Genomic DNA, 17807 nt, shown 5'->3' with positions numbered 1-17807 from the left:
ATCACCTCACACCCAGTCTCTGAAAAATATTGTCTGGATTATTCTCGCAAACAGAACTACTTCACAAGTTATTAAGCAGCCTGTTTGTATGCCAGCTGCGCCTGACCACCATGATAGGAGATAAGATCTCACTGATCCCCACATCACATAAACAGGGAGGAAATTTGGCCTAAGGAATTGAGGATCCTTACTGAAAAGATAAGGCAAGAGAGAGAGGAGCATAAGAAGCCATAGCTTATTTTCATAACAATAATTCATCATGCAACTTCACATCTTTTGCTCATTGACCAACTCTGAAAACATCAGTTTATAAACACTCATCTGGACTCTTGCTAGGAACACTATCAAGGCTTTAAAACTGGTTTCCACCATAGTACACTGGAAGGCCACGTAAGCCTGCAAAGTCAGCTTTCCAGCTGGACAGATGACAATGCATGCCATGCCTGCTTGATCACCAACACTTGGAGCTGTTTGTTGGTGACTAGCCAGCCAGCTAGCTTTGTTCTCAATCTGAGCATTCTGGCAGGCTCACAGATTTCCAGTTCAGAGATTAAAACTGAGGGGAGCTACTCAAAATGACACTGCTCTGTTCACCATCCATCCTTGACAACCAGACAGGCTACATTACACTAGTTCTCTTTTCCCAACTGCCATCGAGCCTGTATCATTTAAGAGCGTGAAAAAAAAAGGCTGAAGTAAACAGTCTTGTCCAGAGAACTAGTTCCTTGAGTTAAATAGTCTCTCACAAAGCTCACCAAGAGGAGCAATTATCAGTTGTCTTCTGTACAACTACATTGGCATAGCATATACCAGGATGAGCCTGACCTCCACCTAGACTGGATAGCAGAAGGTGCATCTGCACTTAAAGACAGAAATATCCAAAATGTTCAGGGGACACATGAAGATAGGCTACTTACAGCACCACAAGAGTTGGGGCCCCCATTGAAGAGTGTACAGGCAACTCTCACTACTTCTGCTTCCATCTTCCTCAAACCAGGGAATATATCTGGATGGAGAGGATTACTCCAGGCAAACTCTTCATACACCTCCAGAAAACAAAGACAGAAAGTTAGCCTTGCAGATGAAGCACTGGATTATCAGCGCAGATATGAGAACTTACTATATGCACTGTATAAGCAAATTAGCTGCATTTAGCTGTAACAATACTGCAAATCTTCTTGAACTTAACTCCTGCTGCAAGTAAATACCACAAGCTGGGAAGCAACAGCTGAGGGGTGGGGGGAAAAAAAAAATCATTTGTTTTTCTAGGGCATTCTGACCTCTGGAGTGATTCTGTAACACAGCAACATTTCTTGTTTTAAAGACAGGTTTAACCATTTATCTGTTTTTAAAAAAGAACACAATATGCACCCTATGATTTCTTTAGGAAAGGCAGGCCAAAAAATTACTTTGCAGAACTAGTTTTCAAGTTTACTATTAAAGGAGAATTCTGAAGCAGCTAGGAAAGCACAGATGCCCACCCACACCACAACAAAAGTGGCTGTGGAAACCAGTATTTCATGCTTGTTCTGAAACTGTGGACTCACAGGGTAAGACTGGAACAGACCAGTTCCGGCCTCCTGCAGTCAAGATCAAAAAGCGACTGCAGGGATGTTAAAAGAAATACAGAAGAATAAACCAGCGAATAATCAGCACAGAGGGAATGTTTCCACAACATTCAATCCAAGCTGAGGCCCCTCTAGAAAGACTGCTCTGAACTCCATGTTTCTCCAGAAGTGGCAAAGAAAATGTCAACGCACAGAAGAAAATAGCAGTAGCAACCACCAAACAGCACTCTTTACAGCTGTTATAAAAGCTTTCCCAGGAGCAAGAAGGCTAGACTTCCCTTGCTAGCAAAAACCCCTCTTGAAGTAGATATATTTGAAAACAGACCTTTGGGCTGTTTAGATTATTTTCCAACCTTCTCAAAGGGAAAAGTTCCCAAGTAGGTAAACAGACCTAACAAAGACACCACTGAAGCATGCCAGTGCTCCATTGTTGGACGGTTCTGACCACATAGTAATGCCAAAAACCATTTTTCAAACTTGTATTTTGCTTAAACCAAGAGGAATTCAGTATTGTTTAGTGAAGCTGTTCCAGTTCAAGGGTTCCACAGCCTCCCAGTAACAGGACAGCCACAGATACTTTCACCTCAGCCCTCAGTAAAGGCACATCTGTCAGGAGGCTTGCTGAAGCTGATCTACAGCAATTTTATGCCTTCCACCATTCCCTGAGTTAGGAGGTCAGAACCAGTTTCCAGCTCACTTGTTACCAGCTTTGTACCTTTTACATCTCATCTGATTTGATTCTAGTTATCTCTGTTTTCTCAGAGACAGTCACTTGCCCAGGTTTACCCTGCCTAAATGCTTTGCTTAATTCCCCTAAATTCACCTTCCACCTACATTTATCCTAGACTCTTGTCTTTATAGTTCAGCAGTCTTAGTTTCAGATCTTCCCTATTTATTTTGAAAGATGCTGCAACAGTGTTGAGGGGTTTCCAGTCACCCTGAAAACTCTAAGGATATCTTTAAAGATGCAGTTTTACCATTTGCACTTTACCTTCACTAGCAGATGGGTGAGTTTTTCTTCACCACTGTACACAGTCCCAGAGACTTTCCCATCCTGCCAACGTACATCTCCTGAAAGAGAACACCGCACTGCTTGCAAACACAGCCATTCTCAGAAACCATATAGAAGTGCACAGAGAAGTCCCCTCTGAAGATGAGGATTCAGCTTTTGAGATCTTTCCGAAGAGGAACAAGTATAATTTTTGTGCCACACAGATAGACGTGTGTGACACTAAGCCTCTGGCATCATGTATCCCATGAACTTAGCAAACTGCAAATAAATGATGACTAAAGAGAACATAAACATCTCGCTGCAGCAAGCAGTTACATTAATACGTAATCCACTTAATACCCATTCAGTCTCCCCAAACTGCTGTCCAACCAACTGAACTCTAATTTGGCTAAAGTTAAAGACACTTTCAAAGAGCACCCATCACCAGTGTAAGCTGAAAAGAGATGGGAAGGCCAAGCTTGCACTGCTAAAACCTACAGTGCTGAGCACCTCAAATTTCACCAAAATGATATGATGCTGAAGCTTTAACAAGCAGGTGGATGGAACAGCATCAGCAGCACACCCTGTTGAAAAGTGCTTCAGCCCACTGTCCAATGTGATTGTACTTAAAACAAGCAGCTTTCTACCTCCAAACACCCCAGCAGTGTATTTCCACTTGTTTGGTTATTTGCTCCCCTCTCCTAACTGTTAGCCTTTATAAAACTCAAGGGCATCAGCTTCACAAGCATATACAATGTGAACATAGTCACAATCCAGCTTTCATTTCTAAGGAACTTTCAAAGGGGAATGTCTGGGAAGGAGGGGGCCGTGGGAAAATTAAAAAGGAAAGAACCAGGTGAAGGAAGGAAATAACCATTTGAGGGAAATTGCAGACAGATGCTACATAAGCAATACATAAAAGTAGACAAGAAGGAAGTTGTTATAGGATATTCAACTACAAAATGGTTTCTGAATTTGGAGTAGATAGACTGTTCTAGCACAAAATTGAAGATATTTCTCAAATTTTGAATAGGAGCAGGGCAGTCACATCTTCTCTGTACAGCAAATCACCCAAATTTGCTTATTGGGAGTAACAGGTACATAAATTGGCGTGAAGGTATTTACATGAGTGAGGCAACTCAAGTTTCAGACACTGCTTATGAAGCTAGAAAAACATAATGACTCTGCCTTCCTTAAACGGCACCTAAAAGGTGCAAACCGTTGTGACTTTGATTAAGAGAGACAGTCTTGGAAATTCCCTAAAACTCCTACTTGGAAGTTTTTTGGTTTGTTTTGGGGTCTTTTAATTGTGAGTATTCCCTGGAGCTTCACAAAAAACACGTTTCTGGTAAAGTCAAACATCAAGGCAACTGCTCAGAAACATAATCAAAAATACACCCAAGTAACTTCCTCCCATCATGAGTCTACAATTCTTGGGGTAAGAACAGAATTTCAATGTAAATACCCAAGTGCAGTATTAGAAGTCACGAATACTGATCTTAGTCACTTCCAGAAAGAAAAGAGACAAAAATTTGCAAGCAAAGAACATCAGGGAAGAAATATTTAAGATGAAACCATGAGCAGGAGTCATTAGAACTCATTTAAGAAGTAAGCCTAATGTCAGAGCTATGAAACAGACCCACCTGCTGCAGTAGAGACTCACATTCATACCTTTTGAACTGTACTCTTTCATCTTCTTTAGTACTTCAGGCTGACTCATGCCTTGTTCCGGCAGTGCTTTGATATAATCCTTTTCATCTTTCAGGAAGGATAAACTGGAAGTGACATCATTCAAGGCTTCATCAATCTTCTTTTGAATCTACAAAGAAAGGAAAATACTATCAACAAAGACACTGGACATATTATAAATAATTGTTGAATGCATGCAAGATTGAACTCCCTAGCTACATCCATACTATCAAGAGGAATAGACAGGAACTTTTCCATCTCTATGAGCAAAAAGCATAGCAGAGTTCACAGCCACACAGTTCAACTTCTCCTTCCTACCAACCTCTCCCTCCAAAAACAAGCTGACTAGAATAGCAAACTGGCATACACTAGTCTCTAAACCACCCTAGGAAGTGCCTGTGGGACTGGTAGCTGGTTTCAGCTGGGATAGAGTTAATTTTCTTCCTGGTAGCTGGTGCAGTGCTGTGCTTTGGCTTTAATCTGAGAACAATGCTGATAACAGACTGATTTTTAGTTGTTGCTAAGTAGTGCTTACTCTGATCAAGGACTGTTGAGTCTTTCATGCTCTGCCAGTGAGAAGAGGCGCAAAAAACTGGGAGGGAGCAGAGACAGGACACCACACATATTTAGAAACTCATGAAAATAAAAGCAATAAAGAAATCTCCACTACAGACACAAGAGATTTCTTTCTTCCCAACCCCACCTTACATTCAGGAGGCCCAGACTTCTTCTCACAACACATTCCAAAGTTGAGATTCTTCTTCCAGGCAACACAGGGATTGGGATATTATCAGCTTTAAAGACTTTTGGACATTGGAATGCCTCAAAGCCAAGGCCTCCTGTAAGCAACTGAGAGGTTATCAGGTATCAGCCTACCAAAGAGCAGGAAGAGTACACAGATAGGACACACCAGGAGTCCTCTGGCACAGGACAGCTTAACAGCTCTAGCCGTTGGAACGTAAGTTTGAACAAAATAGGGATTGCATACAAGGGGCCCAGAACTTTTCTAACAGGCAGACAAAAAAAACAAGCAGAAGAGAACAATTAATTAATTCATCTGATCAAAGGCTGTTCAAGTCAGAAGGTGAAAGGTGGAGCACTTGATAAGACATAACGAGGGGATGCTAGTCCCTTTCAGAGGGCTGCAGGTAAAACTTGAGAACCACTTCTATGTCCACAGCAAAGGGAAAAAGTTCCTCTTTGCTACCCTCATTTGACAAAATTGCCTATAATAGAACCAACTCCCTGAATCAATGTGTAAATATGGCAACACATCAAGCAGAAAGAAGCACGATCAAGTATGATACCAACATTTACTAGGTAAAGTAAACCAACCTGTGTATTTCTCAATCATTAAATCATTAACATGCTAAAACATGCTCATTTAGTAGTTTCAAGTTTTTATGCAAAAAAAATCCCATCTGCCCAACATTAAAGTTTGTCTCATTTTAATGATTACAAGAACTACCAATATCCTTGAACTATAATCCTAACTATTGCTAATAGGTATCTGAGCTCTAAACTAATCACGGCCAGCCATTTGATTAAAAAAATTGTCCTTCCATGTTGCACAACAAACACCTGGCTATCTCACACTTGCTCAAGAATAAGACAGTTCCACAAACAACAAACTGAGTTCAATCCTGTCCCCTTCATCCGTTATTAAAATTATTTTCTAAAAATCAAACAACAAGGAAATGTTACTGGAAAATTCTGTAACCACATTCACTGATTCTTTGATTAAAAAAAAAAGTAGCACGCCTATTTATGAGAGTGATACTATGACAAAAAGACTAGGTAGAAATTATATCTTTCATTAAACCAGGTGGCAGCAGAAGACCTTCCAGATCTATATCCTCAGATCACTATAATCATAGAACATGACAACAACGATGCAGAGAACTCTAAGTTCTCTGAGAAAGTTAAGCAGGCTGAAACAAGGACCTCGGATAATATTAAGAGAAGTGGTTCAAATACTCACTATAGCCCCAACAAATGGCATTTTTCTCAGTAGTTTAAAGAACTGTTTTTTAGCTCGGGATGCTAAACCTGAAAAACAAAGAGTCAGAAATTAACCTAAGATGACTCAGGAAACAACAACAACAACAAAAGACCAAACAGATTCAGAGCACAATACTTCAGATACAGCCCATGACCCAGGCTCAGTATTTCTGATCCAAGCTAAAATAACACAGTGACCAAGGGGACATGGTGAGACAGATGAGCATATCAAAGAGCAAGGTTCAGAAGTGGACCATGCTAAAGAAACATCTGGCTTGCAGAACAGTAGCCACCTATGGGAATCAATAGTTTGACTCAGTTTTTTTTACTAACAAGGGAATTTACACCCACATGTGGAATTTTACACTAAAGAGACAGATTTTACAATTTGCTAAAGTGAAGTTCTCTAGCAAAAAAGGAAAATACTGGTTGAAGTTATTTTCTGCCTCTTCAAATGAGAAGAGTACTGTAACACAAAACCACTCAGCAACATGAGGGTCCCAGAACAAAGAAGGAAATAGTACTTCAGCCATAATGTGACAAGGATCTGGCTGGTGTCTGGCCATCCAATATTGGAAACACATGATGCAATCGGAGGCAACTCAGGGCAAGGGGACAAAGGGAAGAGCAGAAATTCCGCCACAGCCCACATACTAGAATGAGAGAAGCCACTGATGACAAACACCAGCAAACTCCTGGGGTAGCTCAAAAGGCAGGAATGAAATCAGAATGACACAGATGCTTTACAGCCACCAAAAATGCATTTTGAGTCCTACAGGCATTTCAATTGAGCAGCAGCAGTTACAGGATGCTTACACCAAGAAAAAAGTAAGCAAACTTTAAAAATTGACCATTTTAGGACTTTGCAATATTATCTACATTTCCCACACACACTTCATATGTATTTCGAAATGCTACATAAGAACAGTAATTGCAGTGTGGCACATTCTGTAGCAAATACTCATTAACATTCTGACAGTAACATTTCTATTGCGTATTTCAGCGTGCACAGTTTTATTAAGAACTTCCACAGCGAGAAGACTGCAAACCCCTGAAAAATCCAGACGATCTAATCTGATCTTATAACAGCTAGTCAATACTTTAAAAATACTGCCCAGCAGTACAAATACTAGCCAAGAAGCTAACTTAGTCCTGTACTAGGCAAAAGTTTCATGCCATTTTGTCTCTTTCATAGATTTTCCCACTATTTAGTTACTCCCATCCTTAAAATTAAAAAGCCTGGTTAAGGAACTGAGAGGCACAGGAGTAAACATCAAGTTAAAAACTTCTGTTTTTAACAAACTGCTATCGGAGTGTAACCCTTAGGCCTGCAAGAACTGAAAAGCACCATGTTCTCCTCTGAGGGCAAAGTAGTTATCTCTGACCATCACACAGCCAGAGAAAACTGTAGGCTCATCAAAAGAGATCACACTGAAGAGCTCTCAATATCAGAAATCACTCAAAACAGGAAAATGCTCCAGGGATGTGAAGAATCCACACACCACCACCAGATGCAATTATCTTGAAGATCCTGGGGATGAAGCATGCCTCCAACACTAAATCAAAACCACACCTTCTCCTCCAGCAGGAAGGGAAACAGTCAAGAGCAAGAGTTATCTAGACACTTTGTACTTACAACTTCTAGACACTTTGTACATATGACTAAGTTCACAAGAACCCAGCTCTCATAAATTCCCCAGGTTTAGAGCAAGAAGAAAGTGTTGCAACAAGTAAATGGTTTAGCCAAACGCAAAAGGAAGACGACAGGAAGGGAAGGAGATGCAGGCACATGTCAGGCTGGCATACCACACCCCCTAAAGGAATGGGTGTGTTTCATTGATCAGACAGGCCTTGACCTCAATTTGGAAGGGGGTTTTGCTGATACTAGTTGACAGCAGAAGGTCTGTTTTAATAAGTGTTTGGCTTTGTTCCACCTTCTTTGCTTCCACTACTTAGGAACAACTCTGTTCCCCCTCTTGCTTCTCTCCAAACATAATACCCCATTTCAAATACTTACTCTCAGACTGGAAGAGAAAGCCATGCAGCCATACACTTATAAGTGTAGAAGAAAGTGTCAACCCAATTAGTTGCCAGGGTTCGAGTCCATCACATTGGGTATTCACAAAGCCTGTTGCTTTCTCCCAATACATCTGGAGGATTTCCTTGTATGGAATAAGGGCATCCTGTGTAAAGGAAAATGAGAATGATACTGAAAAAAGTTCAAATGCACACAAACAAGGCATCAAAAAGGTCTGTGAGTCTACCATCAATTAAAGAGGTGCTTTTCTGTATGCAGACCGCATGCTTTCCTTAATTCCTGTAAACAGAACAGGTTAGGAGATAGTTGTCACTTCCAGTCAAGAGCCACTGATAAAAATACACACTTCCTACATTCAGAGAGAAATGCAAAGGGCAGACAAGAAAATGCAAGCTTCACAGTCCCAAGACTCATCACCAGATCTTACCATGACAAAGAGAAGCAACTGTGTTAATGGCTTTTTCCAAAGAATTATCAGGTGGTAAGTGAAGGCTTAACTACTGCAATAGGCCAGTCAGAAAGCAGCCACCATTCATCAGGCACCACCAAAACAGGTCTGTTACCTGTCTAGGGCTGGATTCTTAAAGATCCAAGTACTCAGCAACTCCTTAAGGTTAAGATCTAATTATTACGTTCCATACAAAGGGAAGACCAAAGAGACAAACACTTCCGCTGCCAAAAATAAATAAATAAAAAATAAATAAATAAATAACACCAACAGAAGACTGTGATGCAATAGCAATTACAATGTGAAACTTGCAATTACAGTCCGGACAGAGCCCAAGTACCTCATTAATAGCTTCAAAACACACTCTCTTGAGTCTCAGAACAGAGCATAAGGGGTAAAAAGGCTATCTCCCCCAAAATGGGGGTCTTCAGTGCAATTCTCTGAAAAGAGTTTTCTAGAGAGAAGCAACCACACCTTATTTGGAGCTATGACCAAAAATAAGTATTGGGGTTGCTGCATTTTACAGACAAAAGCTTGTGCATGTTACTTCCCTTTCTTTAAAGCTCTTTCAGCCACCCCCAGAGCACTCTTCCAAACCCTTCTTCCCTTTAACATACCATCAAGCCTAGCTTTGCTGGGAAGCTTTCTGAGGGGGATCTCCAATACTACAAAGTTTCACCCTCCAAATGTCACAGAAAGTACATGGGGTCTTCTCAAAAGATTTGTTAATAAACCTTGGAAGGAATACACCCTTGATACCTATGCTGTCACACCCTTGGTGGGGTCAGAGCAACTTGCAAAGACTGCTATAAATAAATCACTAAATTAAAAGCTGCTAAAACTTTCCTTTTCAGGACCTTTTACGGATTTCACTTTTTTGTTGGTTTGTTTTGGTTTTTTTTTAAGGTCAGCTTTAGAGGTGCCATGTAATTCGAATACAACTGGAGAGGCTACAAACAGCCTTAAAAAAAAGCAAAGTTCTTCCAAACAATCAACAGAGGAAGGCAGGATTCCTTACGAAACCCCAACACTAATGAATATTCACTACTTTTGCAAAGCTGTAAAATGTACATAATGTGAGAAAGTTTAAAAATATTTACGCAACCCAAGCATAAAGCTAAAAAATCCCAGCAAAACAACAGTGTCAACCCATCACAGAGGACTAATATCACCCATGTCCCTGATACAGGACAGGCTGAAGGGACACAGACTGAACCGAGCAAAAACAGGTCTGCTCATGAAAAGCAGCACTCAGCTATGAGAAGCCAAATTAGCACCCATCCACTTGGCAAAGGGCAATTTAAGAATACACACCAGCTACTTCAGCCTTGAAAACAAGGCAGCCACATAAACCACTGCAATTAGGCAATGTCCTAGCTAATTCCAGTACTTCAATCCAGTCACCACAAAGCTGATCTAACCCTAGAATTTAAGGAAAGAGCTACCTTTTCCAACTAACCAGAGGTGGTACTTAAGTTTCATCGAGTTTGCACAATCTCCTCTGAAAAATCCCTGGAAAGGAGTGTTTAACCAACAACAACTTTGGTTCACTGCATAGGAGCTAACGCCAGGATATCATTCAGCACTTAAAGGATGGAAACTAATGTGTCTCAATAGCTGTTCTCAACTGATGGGAAGAAAATGCTGCAGTATCAAATATTAAGCGGGTTGTGCTTTCCTTTTTTTTCCTGAAGGTGGAGGATACTATAAGCTATAACCTCAAAATCAAAATGGAACATGACCTTCTAGACAGCAGTCACTTAAGTCAATGGCCAAGTCACAATACAATAAATAAATCTGGCAAGAGATTGATTTCAGTCACAGAGAAAACTCTGGACAGAAGAACCTAGCCAACTACAGACTTTGTTGTTAAATCACACAATCCCCACTGAAACCACTGCACCTTTCAGCACACCATCTCTCCACTAAGACAGGAGTTAAAAATAAGCTTGTTTTTCAAGATACAACCAATACCAGTGGCACATCTTGCATCCTGTTACAGGTATAAGCAAACCCACCAGAAAGGCCCTCCTGTTCTTTCTTTTCCAAGAGTACATCAAAGCAGTGCTCTGGTCTGTAAATTCAGGCTGCTTGACTATGAACTTCAAGTGACCCCAAGCAAAGTGCAGATGGAACATCTGGGTAACTCCAGCGAGCTTCTGCATGAAAATATATTCTCAGCCACATTACCAGCAAAAAAGGCTCAGGTGCATAAAGACATCATGGATGAATGAGCAATATCCACCTTTCTGCTCTTAGCCCACCACATACAAGGCCCTGTGCCTCTGACTCCACTCACTTTTCCATTACTGAGATGCAAGACAAAGTATTTTGCCTTAAGTCTACCTCAAGCAAGAAGCATGCATGCCAGCACTGACATATAGCAGCTCTGTGGTACCTCCAAGTTTTTGAACAAATAAGAGAAGATCTTCACTATGTTAGTTCTAAGCCATTGAAAAGTTTCTTTGCCCTTCTTGCTTTAAAAAACAATGAGATCACTCCCCAAAGAATACATTTTGACAGGGTAGTTTTCTCTGTATTTCTCACTTCCTCCTTCTTCAGCCTTTTCATATAAGAGTCTGAAGGATGAGATTGATCAATTTAGGAGGATACTAAAAAGGAGGGATTAACAAAAAAAAAAAATTAAAAAAAAAAAAAAATCACCTGGAAGACCATGCCAATAGGTGAAACACAATTTCTCAGCTTCCTGGCTAACTATGCATTCTGCTTTTGAAGTGCGTCTTTGTCCCAAAGTATCCAGCAAGATATGAGAGACCTCTACCTTCTGAATTACTAACTTAATCCTAGAGAAACTAGAGGACATTCAGAAGGCTGCTTGTGAATGTATTCTGGTTTTAGTACATCCAACAACATGGACTGCAGCCTCACCGCTGTGGCCCAACACCACTTCCTTCTTTTAAAGCTTAATGTGCAGCCAAGGCTTTAAAAGCTGAACAACCCTAGAGGAGCTGCTCATAACAGAATAAAAAACAGGTGGATTTTTTTTCTAATCAACTTCAGCCAAAAGAAACATTCATCACTTGCAGTAAGAAAAGATGCTCTTTCAGCAATGCAGGATTATACCATTCATTTGCCCCTGCTATTACCGCTTTCCAGATGGACTAAAGAAAACAAGCTGGCCTGATTTTAGGCCTATCTACAGGACAGAATTTCATGTAAGACAATAACCTGCTTTTATGTGAAGGCATCAAAAAATAAAAGGTTTCCCTTCCCACTATAGCTGAGCAGATAAGTTGGTTTTATTTCTTTAAAAGAACCTTCCCCACACAAAAGCTTCACAAGATACAGGATTATTTTAGAAGCAGTTTAAAAGCCTGATTTAAGAGAGATGGGGGGAACATTCCCCACTGGAGGATTTGTTTTTAATTCTCAGAGCATCAAGACTTAGCCAGGTATCAGATAAAATATTAATTGCTATCATTAGGACCTACACTGTTCATTTGTACAGGTATTAATGACTCGGCAATCCAAGCAGTTTACATATTGAATTTTTAGCTCCACAGATTAGGAATACATCCTCAGTACTTTATTTCTAAAAGCCATTAGCTAGCTGAGCTGGTTCCAGGGATAGCACTTATGCCACAACAAAAGAGGACAAATTAACCGCAGTAATGCTTTCTGTCCCAGATGACAGAAGAGAAGGGGGAGGAGAGAAGGCCAAAGCTAATGAAAGCACATTTTACAGTTTTGCCAGAACAGCATTTCCTCAGATGCGAGTTTCAGGAAGAGACAGGGAGAGAAAGAGTAAACCAGAGGACCTTACGCTTTTGTTACAAGTGCCTCCTGTTTCTGGCACTGTAAAGTAGAGAACCACCATTTATCTGTGGGAAGAGTAGAAAAAAGGTTTTATCAGCAGAATCTTCCTTCTCCCTAGAGAGCATTTAAAGTGGGACACAGAATAAAAGTAGCTCTTAAAGGAAAGTTTATTTTAAGCACTAGCATAAGTCTTCGGTTCACTGTGCAAGTAGGAACTGCTAAGATCAAACCTCATCCTCACCTTTTGCCTGAATCCACATATTTTCCCAAACCAGAGACCCTCTGACCACCTCCCCATGCCAAAACCTTAATGTCTGCATTTGGCATTTGTTTTTCCTCTCTTCAACAGAGCAGCATGATGAATGAGGCAGCATGACACACAATTCAGCACACAGTAAATCAAGAAGACAGCAACTGCATGAGGTAGATCTGCTCTGATTATGATAACACATGGAATACAGGTATTGCCACTGTAATTAAGGCACGTGCTCCTATGCAACAAGTTTTTCCTAGGACAACGCTTCCTGACTTAAACCACACAAAACGAGCAAAGACAGAGCAACTTCATTTATTTATTCTGCCCATAAGAAGCAGGAAGACTTCAATTAGCTGTGCCTTAGCTAACACCTTGTTTCCTGTGCCTGCTCTGGCCACAAAAGGCATGTCTGGCCAGCCTAACTACGCAGCATAACTGGTCTAGCCGCAGCTACGTACTGGACTTGCAGCCTTCAGCCAGCCAGCTTCCTACAGGAGAGCGAGGGAAGGGGATTGAGCAATGCCACCTCAGCTTCAAATGGCGCTAGCTGCTGCATGTGCCTACAGTGTTTTGATTTGCACCCCAGTAATGAATCTGTTCCTCCGTCCCTCCCTACCACCCCTAGCATGACAAATACCTTTACATAAGCACCAGGCAAAGAATATTTGCTAGTCAGGTCCTAATTACAGCTCAAGGTTTGGACTGTGTGCTGCCCCCCTCACCAAAGGACATGGGCACACAGAGAAAATCCAGCCACAGGATCTCTCAGAAATCAAGAATCATGAATCTGTAGGTGTATGGGCTGAACTATATGACAGAAAAACATGTTCAGGTCACGCTCATCTTACCACAGCTTCCTGGTACCACCAGTTTCTTCTACGTTGTATTTTATTTCCACCACTGCCATACTGAAATGTTTCCCTCCCCACCCCACCCCCCCAGAGTGACAGCTTTGGTTTGGGTTTTTTTGGCCAGATACAGTATCTGAAATGAATGTACACGTACTATCCCACCAGGAGTGGCTAGACAATGGCTAATTACAGCTTAAGCACAAAAACAAACAAGGCAGCAACTCAGAGTAAGAGTAGCAGCATCCCAGCTTCCACTGAAGAGAAGGAATGTAAAATTACCGAAACAAGATGCGAAAGGCTGATTGAAAGCTTGTAGTTTTACAACAGCTCAAAGGACACCAAAATCAGGCGCTATTTCAGATTTCATTTAACCACAAACACGCACAAGATGTTTTTACCTACTGTTCACTTTGCTCACTCAACAAATGCATAAAAGCAAAGTTTCTGCAAACGTCTAGGCATGCTCCAGGTAGCACATAACTTACAAATCTTGGAAGAGACTGGATTCATTCAATAGATGCCCTACATGAACTCATTACAGATCGCTTTGTGGGTCACTGGCTCCAAGAAGGTGCAGTTTCTGTGAGGAAATGTCCTCTCTCAGCATCCACAATAATTAGGATAAAAGAAGGGCTCAGCTCCCTGTGTGTCAGGACTCATCTGGACATATTTGTTCATTCCTCCACCTGGCATCCTCTCAGATGCAGATCACACAGTCCTTTCTGCATGCCTTCTGGAGAATAAAATGGGTATCTATTTGAAACATTTTACAAGTAGCTCAGCGCCATTCAGAGGTACACACAGCATTAAAAGACAAAGTCTTGGCAGGAGCTGTCTGAAAGCAGACGATAGCATGGCAATTGTTCTAGGAACTGGTATCTGCAAACAAAGCCAGCATCAAAACCTGGCACAGTTTCCTACCAACAAAGCCCCTAGTATCAGCACAAACTGAACACTGCTATTAGACATTAAGGGCCCTAATCTTGGGCAACTCTGACCACACTACAGGATCCTCAAAGACTATCTTATCAACACCAACACGAAAAACCCTTTGGCCTATATGATACCTACTCACATGCTGTTCACAGATGGCTTGCAGTGAGCTAGGAGGGGCAAAGGAAACTGAAATGCTCAGAACACAAGGGCTTCCAAGTGACTTTTACCTGTAAATTTCTAGGAAACACAAACAATTCCTAAAAAAGAATAAAGAAAATTATATTACAGTCACCACAACCCACTGCAAAGAGACCAACGCACCTGCATCAGCTGACAGAACCCAAATCTCAGTTACGCATCATGCTCTTAGGACAGTACCAAAATGTACTCCAAAGTCCCTGTTGCTACACTAACCACTAAAGGGACATAGCCATTTAGCCAGTATACAAACAGATTTCAGTACTAAATGCTCCAGAAGAAGGTCTGCTAATACTTGAAAGGGAATGTCTTTGATCATTTAGGATGCAGAGAATGACAGCAACAGCTCTAGGTCAAAAATGCATCACTCCACTTTCAAAAACCAAAGACATGAACAGATCAGGCCTTCTGAAACAACCCTCACTGCACGTAGGTCTGTGGTGGGAGACTGCTGATGCAGGAGGAGATCTGACTGAAACTATTGCCAGAACAGTATGTTTGGCAGAAGAGACAAGCAGCAACCTCAAAATCCTTATTCATGGAAATGGGTTCTATTGATTCCCTTTTGCCAAGCCAGTCATAGCAAGGTTTTGATCACTGCCACACCAGTCAAACCACATACAACAATAAATGCTGTGATTAGGTTTATCTTAACACCACCAAACAGGGGAAATATGCGCTGGAGAAATCAAAAGCAAGGAACAAGGCATCATCTCAGCAGAACCTCAGGTTAGCAGGGGATATCATCTCTGACTTTTAAGGGTAGCAAGAGGATGGCAAACTCTTAGTAGGCAGGAACTGCACAGTACATGGGAGATGCAAGATTTTTCTTCATCTAGGTAAGAAAATTTCCTGTGCCTTGCAACCCCTATTGCTAAGGTCATGGAAGGATCGCAGAGTAAAATCATAATTTTGTAAAAAATGTGATGCATCAGTGTTTGTCCAGAGAAAGCTTTGGTCCCTGAGTATACAGCCAACTTCAGTAGCTTTCCAAAAGTGAGGAACACTGTGCAATAGCTACTGTCTAGTCTAACAAATGAAACAGCAGACCTGTGCAGGTCTTCCAGGCAGTAAGCAGCCGTTTTCTCTGCAAAGCCTTGGCACGGAGTGACTAAGGTGAGAACAGTCTGACCACACAGCACGCTTCCAGCAACCCCAGGCCAGTCTAGACCACACAGTGTACAAGGTGTGCAGTATTTACTCAGTTCCAAAAGAGCTAACTATTGGCAGCTGAAAGCAACCGAAACACAAGCCGTACAAGCTTACGATGCTCTCCCAGGCTACCCGTGCTGACAGACACAAGGAATGGCATGGGCCCTGCCTTTGTTCCCCACATGGAGGTGGTGACCCACTGGCTGGGCACAGCTCCATGCCAGAGTGGGAAGAGGAAGCAGCACTTGAGCGTTTGGGCATGGACAGCTGCTCCCCGTGACTGAGTGGGAAAAGGCAGCTGGCCAGAGATTATGCAATTTTATCACCACCCAGAAGCAGCCACGATTTCAAGGTACCTTCCAGGGGGAAAGAAACTACCACACCTTCCAGGTTTGAGGTCTCAGAAAACACAGGCCATACCACTGCATGCCAGAGCCAACTATATCTCAGGTAATCCCTGTTGCGTCTGAAGAGTTTGCTTCTCTGCTACTTGTAGCCCAAAAAAAACCACAACAAACAAAACAAACTCCACCAAAACAAAATCACGAAACAAACAAAAAAAAAAGAAACAAGGTCTCTATTAGCCACATAACTTTTAGTAGAGCTCAGATACCTTCCCCAAAATCCGGAACAAGCAGAAAATGCAGTTTTTACACGACTCTGATGAAGTAAACCCACAGAGATAGCCGAAAATACCATTTCTAACCCTCTTTGCCCTGAAACCAGACACCTGTGGAAAACAAGGAAAGCACTGCACGGCTAGCAGGCCTGCAAAAGGGACCCCCTCCCTGGTTAGGGGCAGAGCACGGGCTTCGCAGCGCCGGCGGGGGTCCGGGGAGGTGATGCTCCGAAGCGAGGGAAACAGGAAAGGGGAGCCCTCGCCGACAGCCAAGCTTGGCCAGACGGCTCCTGAGATCCCCCGGTCCATCCCGACGGACAAGGCCCCGGCCTCACTGCCTGAGGGCCGGGACAGCGCAGGCCGCGCCGGGCACCCCTGTCTCTGACCCCTCTGTTCGCCGGCGGACTCAGGGACCCACGACCCCCCGCTCCCCGCTCACCATCGCTGCTGCCACTGCCTCCTCCTCGGCCTCCGCCTCGCAGGGTCCTGGCCCTGCCCCGCTCCTCCCAGCCCGGTACCGAGATTGCCCGGCACCTCCCCGACGCTCCCGCACGACAGCGCCCCCTGCTGGGCGCGCCGCAGGCAGGGCGCGCTCCCGCCGAAAGGGCGGAGCGGCGCGAAACGGGAAGCGGCGGACAGGAGGCACGGCAGCCTGGGGAGGCCGGGATGGAGGCCGCTCCCTCAGGTTAAAGGTGGCAAAATCGGCGCTGCAGCATAGGGAAACGCTGTCTTTTAACTTTCCACTTAAAAGCCTGGAAAAGGAAAAAAAAAATAAAGGCAGTTTATAAGGTCGCCCTGGTCCGTGCCTGGAGTTGACCACCAGGTCTGAGGAACTGCTTCCTCACCATAATGACCAGTATCAGTTGTGACCTCACAAAACAAAGGCTGGGTTTCAAACACAACAAGGCAAGAGTTGTTTGAGACCAGCCTCCTACAAGCACAGCAATTTTTAGGAATCCAGGGCAAATAGCAACTGGCAAACATCCAAAGGGCAATTAAATTGTGGGAAGCAACGATTACAAGAGTAGTTCCAGCTAAAGGGAACCTCTGTGATCATTTAGTCCAACTGCCTGGCCACTTCAGGGCTGATAAAATGTTAAAGCATGCTAAGGGCATAATCCAAACACCTCTGTGTTTGACACTGACAGGCTTGGGGCATCGAATCAAGGAAACCTGCTTCAGTGTTTGACCACCTCTCTGGGTAAAGGAATATTTCCTAATGTCAAGGCCAAACCTCCTCTGATGCAGCCTTGAACTATTCCCACATGTCATGTGCTATCACT

The 17807-nt window shown here is 42.7% G+C and overlaps 1 protein-coding gene across 1 annotated transcript in view; it reads right to left on the bottom strand.

The window, feature by feature from the left end:
- SGPL1 (sphingosine-1-phosphate lyase 1) overlaps positions 1 to 16972 on the bottom strand; it is a gene marked incomplete at its 3' end in the record, with an annotated part of 28536 nt that extends 11564 nt beyond the window's left edge. Inside the window, exons 1-6 of the mRNA XM_080621059.1 lie at positions 16964 to 16972; positions 8267 to 8432; positions 6230 to 6297; positions 4231 to 4378; positions 2560 to 2639; positions 918 to 1046 (exon numbers count right to left, since the gene is read on the bottom strand). Of these exons, the coding sequence (XP_080477185.1) occupies positions 918 to 1046; positions 2560 to 2639; positions 4231 to 4378; positions 6230 to 6297; positions 8267 to 8432; positions 16964 to 16966 (594 nt within the window). The 5' untranslated portion in view covers positions 16967 to 16972. The remainder of the gene's footprint in view (positions 1 to 917; positions 1047 to 2559; positions 2640 to 4230; positions 4379 to 6229; positions 6298 to 8266; positions 8433 to 16963) is intronic.
- Positions 16973 to 17807: the final 835 nt, after the last annotated feature.

This window comes from Psittacula echo, assembly GCF_963264785.1.
Source record: "Psittacula echo genome assembly, chromosome: 6".
Classification (NCBI taxonomy): Eukaryota; Metazoa; Chordata; class Aves; order Psittaciformes; family Psittacidae; genus Psittacula; species Psittacula echo.
Note: the sequence above shows the minus strand (reverse complement) of the source record. Positions and strands in the feature narration are given on the sequence as shown.